The sequence below is a fragment of the Hibiscus syriacus genome, unplaced genomic scaffold (genome assembly GCF_006381635.1).
Source record: "Hibiscus syriacus cultivar Baekdansim isolate YM2019G1 unplaced genomic scaffold, ASM638163v2 tig00110548_pilon, whole genome shotgun sequence".
NCBI classification, from domain to species: Eukaryota; Viridiplantae; Streptophyta; class Magnoliopsida; order Malvales; family Malvaceae; genus Hibiscus; species Hibiscus syriacus.
Genome location: NW_024062775.1, coordinates 168,509 through 182,007, shown reverse-complemented (window position 1 = coordinate 182,007; position 13,499 = coordinate 168,509). Strand labels below are relative to the sequence as shown.

The 13,499-nt window shown below is 36.2% G+C and overlaps 2 protein-coding genes and 1 pseudogene across 2 annotated transcripts; 1 reads left to right on the top strand and 2 right to left on the bottom strand.

The window, feature by feature from the left end:
- Window positions 1-5,747: 5,747 nt before the first annotated feature.
- LOC120130963 lies at window positions 5,748-6,575 on the bottom strand. Its single transcript, XM_039148103.1, has one exon. It carries the CDS (start codon window positions 6,573-6,575, stop codon window positions 5,748-5,750), a length of 828 nt encoding a protein of 275 aa, XP_039004034.1.
- Window positions 6,576-7,488: 913 nt separating this feature from the next.
- On the top strand, window positions 7,489-8,733 carry LOC120130962 (annotated as a pseudogene).
- A 2,555-nt stretch (window positions 8,734-11,288) lies between these two features.
- On the bottom strand, window positions 11,289-12,250 carry LOC120130562 (3-dehydroquinate synthase homolog). The gene is made up of 4 exons (XM_039147778.1): window positions 12,235-12,250; window positions 11,830-11,997; window positions 11,621-11,699; window positions 11,289-11,523 (listed from the first exon to the last, which is right to left on the bottom strand). The coding sequence occupies exons 2-4, from the start codon at window positions 11,893-11,895 to the stop codon at window positions 11,411-11,413; spliced, it is 258 nt and encodes an 85-aa protein (XP_039003709.1). The 5' UTR covers window positions 11,896-11,997; window positions 12,235-12,250; the 3' UTR covers window positions 11,289-11,410.
- Window positions 12,251-13,499: the final 1,249 nt, after the last annotated feature.

Genomic DNA, 13,499 nt, shown 5'->3' with positions numbered 1-13,499 from the left:
TTCTTCCACCAAACTTCTCACTCGAAAAAAGGACATTATTGTAATCACCGACGATCATCCAAGGAAGGGAAATAGTGTTCGCAAACTCCTCTAAATTCAGCCAAACCCTTCTATGAGTTTTCAATGTTGGGCTCACATAAACTATAGAGAGCAAGAAAGGGTCCGTGTCACCATTCTTGACGATATAATGAAACACTTGACGAGAAGAAAAAATAATATCAACTAAAACAGACAAATCAACCCAAGTTACCTAGATGTGTTGAGTTACTATCTCTTTAACAAAACATGAGTGTATTCATTCAAGAAAGAATGATTACAAGCAGTACACCAGCAAGATATTAATACACACTTTACAAGCAATTACTACTAACAACCTAGCTAACCACCTTCAACATCTTAACAAATTCTTAACTGTTGTTGACTCAACTTACGTACATATCCTATACACACTGCATATACCTCTAATATTCTCCCTGCATCTTCACCTTCCTTCCTTCATCGCAACACAAAACACACTTTGTTGAGAAATTCCTCAAATGCTTCTTTCGACAATGGTTTGGTAAATCCATCAGCCACTTGATGTGCAGCCGAAACGTAATTGACACAAAGTTTCCCAGCTGCCACCTTCTCCCTTACAAAATGAACACCCAACTCAACATGTTTGGATTGTGCATGATATAATGGGTTAGTACTCATAGTCACTGCACTCGTGTTGTCACACTAGATCACCAATTTCCCTTGCTACTGAACACCAAGATCAGTTAACAATGTGCTAATCCATGTAACTTCAGCTGCAACATCAACAACACTTTTGTATTCAGCTTCCATAGTTGACCTAGACAGTGAATATTGTTTCTTCGAACTCCACACAACAATACATTTACCAATAAACTCACCATAGCCCGATACTGACCTTCGATCATCCAGATTCGCGCCCTAGTATGCATCTGCAAAGGATGAGACCAACACTCTAGTGTTAGTTGGCGAGAACAACAATCCATAATTCACAATTCCTGCTAGGTACCTAAGGATTCTCTTTACTGCAGCAAGATGAGTCACTTGAGGTGCATGCATGAACTGAGCAACTTTGCCTAAACTCAACGATAAATCAGGTCGAGTGTGACATAGGTAAAGTAACGAGCCAACAATGCTCCTATATTCACATGCATCCTCTAACAGCTCTCCTTCCTCACGAGACAATTTACTAGACAGAGTCATAGGTGTAGAACACACAACTGCAGTTTTCATACCAGCCTTTTCCAGTAACTCTAACGCAAACTTATTTTGACTAAACACAAGCGACTTGCCACCTCATAATACTTCAATCCCTAGGAAATAACTCAATGCTCCCAAATACTTGAGAGAGAAATTCCCTTGTAACATAGAAAAAATTGTCTTAATCCCATGCGATGATCCTCCTGTGATCAATATGTCATCCACATACACTAATAGATATACTCGATCAACACCATTGTCTTTAAAAAACAGAGATGAATCTGCTCGAGACACTTAAAACCCTATTTCAAAAAATGTTTCTTTTAGTTGGGAGTGCCAATTGCGAGGTGCTTGCTTTAGCCCATACAAAGCCTTATGCAGTTTACAAACCAAGGGGGAGCCATCATCAGCCAACTGTTCGAAGCCCGGTGGTTGTTGCATAAACACATCCTCTTTAAGATTACCATTGAGGAAGGCATTGTTTATATCTATATGCCTCAACTCCCATGCATTAGATACTGCTAAAGCAAGAATAACATTCAATGTAGAGAATTTAACCACCGGACTAAAAGTATCACAAAACTCATGTCCAGGAACTTGAGTGAACCCTTTGACCACTAATCAAGCCTTATGCCGATGAATAGAGCCATCAGGGTTGCGTTTTTAGTTTAAACAGTCATTTACAACCAACTGTTGTTTTTCCATGCGGGAGCTTGACCAATAACCAAGTCTCACTCTTCTATAATACATCAACTTCAGCCTGATATGCATTCTTCCATTCTGAAGATTGCAGTGCTTCCTGCATACTCGCAGGGATTTTATCATCAAAAATAACTTGAAAACGCTTTTGGTTTGAAAACGCCGCATTTACTCCTTGTCAACATTGGATGAACATTTTGTAGTTGACATGTTCTAGTGTTTTGACTGAGTTCTTGCACCACAAATTGATCACGACTACTGGTATTACCATGTACTCCTGATATTTCAGCAGTATATACCCCATCATAGTGTGCTTCCTCATTATTCAGTTGTTCTGAATGCTGATTAATGTTGCCATTACCACTATCATGCAAGCCAGGGCTGTCACCCATATGCAAATCAGATTCTTCATGCATATTTATACTGCCCTCATAGTTCTGTGACCCGCTTCTCGGGGTTCCGTAAAGATGTAGATTTCTGCCACCTTGTATGTTGGCAAGTTGCTTGATATTTGAGACAATTTCAAGCTTCTAAGAACAACACGTGTTTTTGTCAAGAAGAATTGTGTTGCTGCTTCTTTTTTCAAAGGGAAACACCTATTCATTAAACGCCACATGCCTTGATATGTGTTGCATGTCAATCGATGAACAATGCCAGACTTAGCCAAGATATCAGTGAAGGTTCGAAACTCCCCATCCCAATCACTTTGAACTGCTTTGATAGAAAGGCCAAATTGTGTTTTTACAATTTTCTGAAATAACTGAAAGGCTACAATGGCTTGAGACTTTGTGTGAAGCAAGTAAAGCCACATGTGTCGAGAGAATGCATCAACAAATGAGATGTAATATCGAAATCCATTTGAAGAAACATGAGGAGGTCCCCATAAATAAGTATGAACAAGCTGAAAATGAGAACTATATTCAGTAGTAGATTGAACAAATGGTAGTTTGTGACTCTTGCCTATATGACAAGAAGAACATACTTTGTTTACATCAAAAGAAAGCTTTACATTAATAAGTTTTTCTATCTTATTCAATGTGTCAAATGAAGGATGACCCAATCGCCTATGCCATAACTCATCAATTGGAAAAGACTTCAAAGCAACATTGACATCTCCCTTCACTGCTGCACAGTCTTTCACAAAGGAATATAAACCATCTGCTTCTTCACCACTCAACAAGACTTGTCCAGTTGCCTCATCATGCACATAACATTTCTTGGAATATAAGTCAAGAAAGACATTGTTGTCCCTAGCAAGCTTAGAGAGCGATAGAAGATTTTTTGGTTATTTGAGGGACATGTAACAAGTCATTTAGCAATAATACACGAGAAACAGAAGGCATAACAGATCTGCCAACCATATCAATATCAAGTGATACTCCATTACCTACAATAAGTTTACATGGTCCAAGGAATTCAGATTGATTCACCATATTAAATGCATCAGGGGTTACATGATGTGTGGCACCTGAGTCCACCACCCACCGATCAACAGCTTTAGTAACCACATTAGCCTGTGGCTGAGTACTAGAAGAAGCATCCAAACATCCTTTAGAGTAATATTCATAACTCTAACTTCTTTTACCAGAAGTATAACGCATATTCGCTGAGCTTTCTTTGGATTAACCATAACTGTTAGATGTCACGCAGGTGAATTCTTCATCATATCGATGCCAACATCGATCAACTAGGTGGCCAAGTTTTCCACAGAGCTGACACTGCAACCTTGTTCGCCTACTCCCCCTTCCACTATTCCTCATACCAGGTACATTAATAGAACAATTTGACTTAGAATCTTGACGATTGTGAGCATTGTAGGATCCACGACCCACACTACCATGAGCAAGATTTGCACTAACCGACAGCAGATCATTTTGTTCATCAAATCTAGCCAACGGTGACTCAGGATCCATTAACATCGTGTAAATGTTATCTAGTGACAACGTTTCCTTCATGGTTGTTATAATTGCCATGAATGGCTGGTATTCACTTGGTAAACCTTTCAAGATTGTAACAATAAGCTCAACATGAGAAATAGCACTCCCACAAGAAGCAAGTGCATCACACACCTCTTTCACCTGTGTAAGATATGTGTGCATGCTGTCACTGCCTTTCTTTAACGAGTGAAGTTTGTAGTGAATGTTCATTAACCCTGTTGTAGACCTATTTGCAAAGAATTGTAACACTATTTTCCAAACCGCCACAGCTGTTTCTGCTCCCACGAACTAAGGAAGAAGATGAGGGCTGATGGTCGATAACAGCCAAGAAGCAACAACACTATCTTGTGCAACAAATTCTTCATAGCTTTCATGAAGACGTTCCTCACCATCATCATCCAGCACAGTCTCTGGTGGAGGTAACATAGCTACAGTCAAGAGTCGCTCAAGACGGTGACTCCGAATCGTCAACAAGAGCTGTTGCTTCCATAGCAAAAAGTTTATCTCATAAAAAATAATGTTGACCTTCTTGTTTGATAAACTTTTCGCACATCCAATCGCAAGATCCATTGTAAGAACAAGGCAGCAAGAATGAAACAAGCAGCGTAAAACTATTGAATTCACCCAGAACCACTGGCGATTGATACCATGTTGAGTTACTATCTCTTTAACAAAACATGAGTGTATTCATTCAAGAAAGGATGATTACAAGCAGTACACCAGCAAGCTATTAATACACAGCTTTACAAGCAGTTAATACTAACAACCTAGCTAACCACCTTCAACAACTTAACAAATTCTTAACTGTTGCTGACTCAGCTTACATAGATATCCCATACACACTGCATATACCTCTAATAAGATGCCACCCGCAAAATCGACATGGTCTATGATATGAGTCTTAGGGAACCGTAACCTCTTGACAACACAACAGGTCGATGAGTCGAAGATACGAGGTTCAACAATGGAAAAAAATACTCGGCTCGTACTAGTTTATCATATCACAAGCGTTACGTGAGAATGCTTTATTTCCAGCACCACTTCAATTTCAAATTAGAATACTCATTAACAAGAGTTTTAAGGGGTCTCAAGTTGCACCTATCAACTTGAGAGAACTTTATCAGCATCCTCGATAATCATGTCTATCGGAGAAGACACACTAACAGGGGGCTGCCTAGAGGATTCTATAACACCCGACGAAGAGGGAACGCAACTAATATCGGGCGGCTTGAGGAATCTTTGATCAGTAGTGCGTGAGTCAGTGTCTAAAGCCTCTCCCATCATAGTGTCGCAATTGGTTGTTGTTTTTGTTCTTATTGGAGGAATAACTGAAACTTGCATGGCGCTTTCACTTGGACTTTCATTAAACTTTGCATGCATGGGTTTGTTCATGGTACTGGTCATCTCTAAGACCCTCATGGGCTGCTCATTAATAACGCTTGTTGTGGTTTTGTTAAAATTTTGGTCCGGCGTTGACTTTGGTTTTTTAAGGTTTTGCACAGGCATATTATTGGCAAGTTTCCTTCCTCCTAAATTGAAGCCCAAATTATTGTCAGTCGAATCTTTCTCCAGATTAGTTTACTGGTCATTTGGAATTTTATTAAGTGGGGAAAATCTTGATCCTGTTTTGGGGTTTCAATGGTTATTCCCTTTTCCATTATTCTCGCCTTGATTCTTGGTAATTTTTCTTGGCTTACATCGTTGAGCAATCATCTAGGGTCCAAAGTTAGATTCACTTGTCATTTCTATCACCGCCAATAAATTTCTCGTAACAAGTTCACAATTTTTCGGTTGAGTTCCGGCTTCCACATCAAGGTTTTTCTCATGGGTAGCACTCGGAGTCACTTGAATCGAGGTGGGTAGACAGTCACGATGGCCAAACTTTTCATAATCGAATCAAATCATCGGTAGCCCTTCGTACTCGATAGAATACCATCTTTCTTCGATCTCGATATTTGGCACAAGGGCTTTACCAAAATCAATCTCAATACAGACACTGGTAAATATTCCTTTAGAAGCATAACTAGTATTGGGATCAACTTTGAGGGCTCGTCCAAGAGTATTTCCCATGGCAAATAACATGCGTTCATTATAATAATGAACGAGAAGCTTAGGGAAGCGAACCCAAACAACCGTAGAATCAATTGAAGTTGATGACGGATAAAATTCGGCAAACCACTTTCGAACAGTCAAATAGTGGCCATAAATAATCCATGGTCCTTCCTCTAGTGCAAAACAAAGATCATCTAGAGATGAAAATTTTATTAAGAAGTAACCATCCCCGACATCGATCAACTCATAGTCCACCTTCGGCATCCACATTCTTTTGATTCTCTCATCAAGAGCACGGAACCCTATAGATTTACCAAGTAACTTTAGAATCAAACAGTTTGACCATCTTACCTTGAGGCTACCTCTAAACTTATCTGAAGTTGTAAGTGATGGCCATGAGTCTTTGCTACCAACTGTGATCAATCTTTCATTCTTCTTAATTGGTCCGAACTCACCCGACTCTTCAAAACCATTAATCAAGCTTTTTCCCATGAGCATATTTCGATAGGACGGTTTCTTGAGGTTTAATGCCTCTAGGCGTGGTGGAGAAATGACAACTTCCTCAATGACGACTTTCAGTTCCCTCACCGTGCTTTCTGGAGTTACTGCTTTAATCTTTTTCTTATTTCTCGTCGGAATATCATTCTTTTGTTCATAGCGTTCTCCTGTCATTCTTAGGGCTTTTCTCATCTTGTTGATATTTTTCATGACATTGTGCATACTAAAAAAATTTTCAAACTTGAAAAACATAAAGTAAATCCCCAAAAGTAATTAAAATTATAAAATATTGTGAAGTATAAAAATTGGGTTCGAGAGTACAATTTTATAAAATTTATCATGTATATTATAAAATGATTTTTTTATCAATGGAATTCTTTTAACAATTTCTACCAGGGGAAGAGGAAAAAGAATTTTTGATCTTAATAGTATCCAAACACAACTTAAGGAAGAGTGGAGGTATGAACTAAGAAATTTTAACTATTTTCTCTAGAGATTATTGACTAATTATTAATTTTTTTAAAATAATTATAAAATGGTTATTAAAATTTATTGAGTTGTTACAAAATGATTTTTTTATTTAATCTAGAGAGTACTTTGTATTGTCATTGGTGCGAGAACTTATAAACTCTAAAAATAACAATAATTTATTTAATCATTAATATAATTTATTTCGTGCATCAAACTGTTACGAAACATTGTTTAGAAAATTTTGACATATCCTTATTTTAATAGATAATTAAATATTATTATTAAAATGTTTAATCATTTCATAATTTTATATATTTTTAAATTAAAAATTAAAATACTATATGAAAATCAAATGAACAAATTTATTTTATTTTTTAATTAAATTATTATTTTATCTAATAAAAATAAATTATATCTATATAGGTCGAATCAAATGGATTAGGTTAAGTACGGTTCAGAAAGGTTTACGTTTGGAGTCGAATTCGGGTGGGGCAATAACTTGACCCGTGGTCATCCCTAGACGCGTGGCATTAATTCGTGCATTGGGTTCCGAGGGGCCAGAAACTTTGGCGCAGTGAATTTCCGTCCATATAAACCAGAGTTTAAACAATTTATAATGGAAAAAGAATCCACATCCCTGGTTTTATCCCTGCATGTCTAACATTTTAACCCTAAAAATAGCTTTTTCAGCCTGTGTGAACCCCATCACCGCCCCTCTCCCATGTCTTCTTCTCATAACCTGTCAACCATGATATATTGCAGGCATATGAGAGAGAGAGTAAGTCCAATATAGCCCATACCACACTCTCTCTCCCCTTTACCCTTTCAGATTCTTCCAAGTGCATCACTGAAATAGTTTTGGCCATTGAAATGGCCTTCCCTCCCAACACTTTCATGTTTCAAACCCTTCACAAAGATCAAAACCCCCCTTATTCCCTCAATTCTCTCCTTTCTCCCCCTTCTCAATTCTTCCATGGTATGTCTCTTCATCCATCTTTTTCTCGCTTTATAGGTGTTTAATTATGTGTCTTTCTCAGGTGTCGGAAAGCTCGAGGAAATTCCGCATGGCGGACATGGAAATGGAGATGATGAATTGTCCGACGATGGATTGCATCAGGGGGAGAAGAAGAGGAGGCTGAACGCGGAACAAGTGAGGGCTTTGGAGAAGAGTTTTGAGCTGGGAAACAAGCTTGGTCCTGAGAGAAAACTGCAGTTGGCTAAGGAATTAGGGTTGAAACCAAGGCAGATAGCGATCTGGTTTCAAAACAGGAGGGCCAGATGTAAGAACAAGCAACTGGAGAAAGATTATGATGCGTTGAAGAAACTGTTTGAAGCTCTCAAAGCTGACAACCATACCCTTCAAGCTCAAAACACCAAACTTACTGCAGAGGTAAATTAACAGGGTTTTCTTTTAAGATCTTCACTTTCATCCAATTCCTTATTTTTAATGTTTCTGCTACATTTGTTGATCACAAATCCAAAGTGTCAGTGTCAGAAAGCAGCAAGTAGTTGTTTTTTTAGTCATCTAAATCGGGGTTTGTTTTCCCCCCTCTTTTTGGTGTAGTTATTGTCTCTGAAGAAGAAAGATTCAAAAGAAACCAGAATCAATAACGAAAACGATGCTTCATGCAGCAATGGAAGCGAAGAAAGTCGTGATTTTAACTTAGATATCTCAAGAACAACAGCGTTGAGAGCTTCGTCCATGAGTCCTGCACCAAACATGGTTCAACTTCTCGAGTGTTCGTCGAAGCCATATGTTCAAGAAGATCCGAGCTTGGACTGCCATATGTTCAATGGAGGAGATGAACAGCAAGGCTTCTGGCCATGGTCTGAGCAATCAATCAAGTTTCCGTTGAACTGAAAAGCATTTCTCCGGCAGTTGCAGCGCGCCATGCACTTGGGGATTGGCTTAGCAATGTTTAAGAAGAAAATTACAAGTTTTCATTTCCATTTCTACATAATTGTTCTTGCTATATATAGATTGTTGTATAGAGCTGGACATATATTTGTTCCGTTTGAGCAGAAAAATCAATATCGAGGAATCGTTTCTCTAGTAATACGTTTTTCTTCCCTTGCTTTTATTGAATTCCTACATATATTTAAGGATAAATTGCAAATTTGTATCCTCAACTTACTTTTCACTTATTTTTAGCCCACTAAAGTTTTTTTAATTACTCTTTATTCCTATTTGAGTCACTTCATCATTAAATACTTAATGGTATTTTGATTGAACATTTGAATTTTAAAATTTATGACATGGTCTCAAAATTTCCTTTTTTTTTAAACAATCTCTAGTTTTGAATTCTCTTTGATTTTTTGATGATAGAGTGCATATCTTCTTTCAAATTCCAATAGTGGAAAAATGGAGGAAGAAATAAGTTGTATATATTCATTCTACTTTAATACGATGATAGATATTGTAAATCAGAATAATTTGAGTTTTCTTAATTTTGTGTTTTGAGTTGAATTTTAAAATAATTAAAAAACAAACTGGTAAATATTAGGAAACGATAAAAAGAGTTTGTCTATATCTTAATTGATAAAAAATAAACATTGAAAAGTGACGATTTTAACGTTAGCATGATATAGGAATGAAAGTATAATAGTTTCATAATGAAAGAAGAAAAGAAATTTAAAGAAAAAGGAAAAGATGATGGGGATACGTTCATTTATTTTCTGAAAAAACAGTTTCCACGTATATTTATACACAAATATAAAAGTATTATAAATTTAAAAAATAATAATAATACCACAAATTGGAGTACGAGTAATATAGAAAACGAAATAGTTAATTAAGGTGCATGTGGTTCCAGGTCTGGCATGTAACATGGGCCATGATAAAATGACTACATATGGATCTATCATTAAAGTGTTATATTCTCATGGTAAATTTTATTTAAATATTTATATAATAATATTATATTATCATTTCAAAAGAAGAGTTCTTAACATTTTATTCAAAATTTCATTAAGTAACGTAGATACAATAGATAAAATTCAAGATTCAATTCGTGGCATGAATTAAATAAATACAAATTTAGTTGAAAAAAGATCATGTATCTTTTTTCAATAATACCTAATAGGGGAAAATAGGGATGACAAAAAAATCCGAACCCGACGGAAAAAATCGAAAATCAAATTAAATGGGGACGTGGAAAAACTGTTTATATTAAACGGGGACGGGGACGAGAAAAAACCGTTTATGTTAAATGGGGACGAGTTTAGTAATCCCCGCCCCGATTACCCGATTACCCGGCCTGATAAATATTAAAAATAATAATTATATATATATATATAATATTAATAAATTTAATTTAATTTAAATTAAAAATATATATAATATATATATATTTAATTTAAATATATATATCCGGCCCGATACCCGTTTAAATAACCGTTTATGCTAAACGGGGATACCCGTTTCCCCGCGGTTTTCCCCGATTACCCGATGGGGATCCCCGTTTAAATCCCCGCGGTTTTTTAAACGGGAATGGGTACGGATTTTTTAAATGGGTACGGGGACAGTTGACCAATACCCGACCCAAACCCGGCCCGTTACCATCCCTAGGGAAAAAGCTTTATTTTATCTCTAAATTTCACTCCTACATTAATTTTTGAGTTTCTTTGCCACATTGATCCTTAAATTTATATTATGTTTATGTTTCTTTTCATATTATACTATTATATTTTTAATAATTATTATATTTTTTGAGATATTAATAATTATTATATTATATTATATTTAAATAACTTATATCAACTCAATTAGATATTATTAAATATTCTTAAATTAATTTTTATAATGTAAATTTATTATAAACTATTGTTCTAAAAACAATTGCTCGAAAAATTTAAAAACGTCCCTCATGATGAGATACATAGACCCTTAAAAAGAATTAAGTTCAATTATGTCAATGTATTTTTCACCCACTGATGTATATATCAACAATGGAGTTTATTTTTCACAGGTGATATCAATTTAATGTTATATTTTTATTTAAATATTAAATAAAAATATAATAATAAATTACTTTCTTGTGAAAAAAGTTCTACCATCCATTATTAAATAATTATATAATTATATATATATATATATATATATATATTAAGGTGACGTATGTACCTTTCATCTGACAATGCAAAGTATCTTACTGTGCGCAATCCCATGTGTAAGATGTGCATGTGAACTACTGTCACCATTCTCTTTCTTTCTTCTAATTTCTCAGTGTTTAATCAAAAAATAAAATAACAGTCCAACTGATAATATCGTAATTATTCTTTATGCTTTTTATTAATATTTATAAAAAAATATTGTATTTTTTCAGAAATTAAATAATGAAGGAAAAGATAGTATATTGTATTGGTTATATTGCAACAATCCTGGATATTGAACAAGCCTTTCTCAGGCATAATATATGAACTTGTCAAAAAATATATAATTCATTGGAAGGCCTTCAAATGAATGGTAACAATCTTGGAAATGGAGAAGTTACACCGTCGACGTCGTCTTGCTAGTTCATTCAATTCTTGACAATGAATTATTCATCGATCTCTATTCCGGTATGCCGAGGCCCACCATGTAGATTTACCAAAACTTCGTCCCCGGCTTTCAGCGAAGTCACGGGAATTGCAGTCTTTCGCATCCGGTTACCTGTGAATCATAGGTGGGGCAAAGCTTAAACCGGTATGATAAGCAGTGTCTGTTACATCCAACATAAGCTAAATGACAGTCGAGAGAAGAAACAAACCTTCATGCGGACAAACCACTGCGACTGTTTCGGCCGTCTGCAGAAGAATGCTGTATATGGTCCGATCATTTGCATCTATCAGCAGCAAATGTATATTTAGAGTAGCATTTTGAATTCTGAATATCGAGTTTGTTATTAACATTCTTATCTTTAGAAACCTGAACGTATGAAAGAGTTCAGCATTACAAAAAAGTATGCCATAAACAAACCTTTGCTTCCACAAGGATAAGTGGTCGGGTCTCGATCTTAACACGGCCAACAATTGCTGTCCGCATTTTACCCGTTTGATCAACTACAATTACCTCTTTGCCGGCTTTTAACTCAGAAAGGTAGCTTGTTTTACCTCCAGGGACCGCAACTAAGGCATGGACAGGCCCCTGCATATTTCCATGAGACCTTGTTCAAAGAACTAGCGTTAAAGAAAGAACAATTATCGATACCGGGCCATGAAAAGGCCCCTGTATATATTCAATACTCAAAAGAAAAGGTGACGACTAAGTTAACTGCTCTGAATATGGGAACGATTGCTTTCTGCGACAACATTTTCGAAAATTGGAGGGTAAGCTAAAGGGATATCTTTTATAGCGGTAGCCAATTTTGAAGGTGAAACTTACGGCATTGACTCAGAAAGGTCTACTTGCAATTTTCTGATACGATCCAAACTAGTTCTAATTTTCTCCATGACTTGATCACACCATGGATGTTTTTCAAAGCTGATTCTAAGGGAATTCTTCCTTACTTTATCCTTTAGTATCTTCTTTATGCATCACTTAATGCTATAAGAATGCTTTTGCTCCTTAAACTATGCTTGAATAATCATATGTTATCATTCAATTGCATACTATATGATTTTCATGCATAACATATGTTTCCACATCTTTACTTAGCTTTATATTATGTTTACATATGTTTTAGATTCATTTATTATGTTTGCATATCATTTACATATCATGGCAGGATGTATTCATTCATTCATTCATTAACTCATGTCATGTTATTCTAGCTCATGTTATGTTTACATTAGCTCACTAGCTTTAAAACCATGTTTCTTTAGCTCATTTTCATGTATGCATCTCTTTTCTAGCTCATACATGTTTTCTTAAAGCTCATAAACGTCCTATGCCTTCTATCTATCTTATATACATGTTATCTTAGGTTCTAGATGATCATTCATAGCTCATATCACTCAAACACCTCACGGCAACATGCATTTTACCTTAAATGAGCTCACACATTGCTTACTTTATTTGTTTGTTGATTTCTATAGGTGAAACACAAAGTAAAGCATATTATGGTAGCTTGGTTAGCTAAAAGGACAAGCATAGTAGCTCACACTAGCTCATGAACGTTATGGTAGCTCATTTCATCACTTAAGGAGCTTCAACCTAGCTCGAAGAGCTAGCATGTAGCTGACCTTAGCTGGAGGAGAGCTTTGGACCAAATTACTGAAAAGTGGACTAAAGGTAGCTGGAAGTAGCTGAGAGAGTAGCTGAGGAGTTGAGAAGAACGAAGCTAACTAACTTGAGTTCATCAAGCTATAGCTCACCTAGTTAGCTACCAAGACACTCACCTAGCTTACCTTAAAGCTAGTTCATCTCTCTAGGCTGCCCATGGACTTCAAGACATCATCCTATGGTTGCAACCTCACCAAAGCATTGCAAGAATACCCATGTGCATTCATGTAGGCTGCCATGTGCACTCCATGTGACATCAAATAGGCGCCAAACCACCAAGGGATGCTTCCTATTCGGCCAAAGACTCCTTTCTCTTCATTTTGTTGCCCAAATAACTTCCAAATACATTCAAAACATCCTTAGGCCGAACCAACACCTTACCATTCTGCCAAGATCATGTATCTTCATTAAAATCATGTATTTTC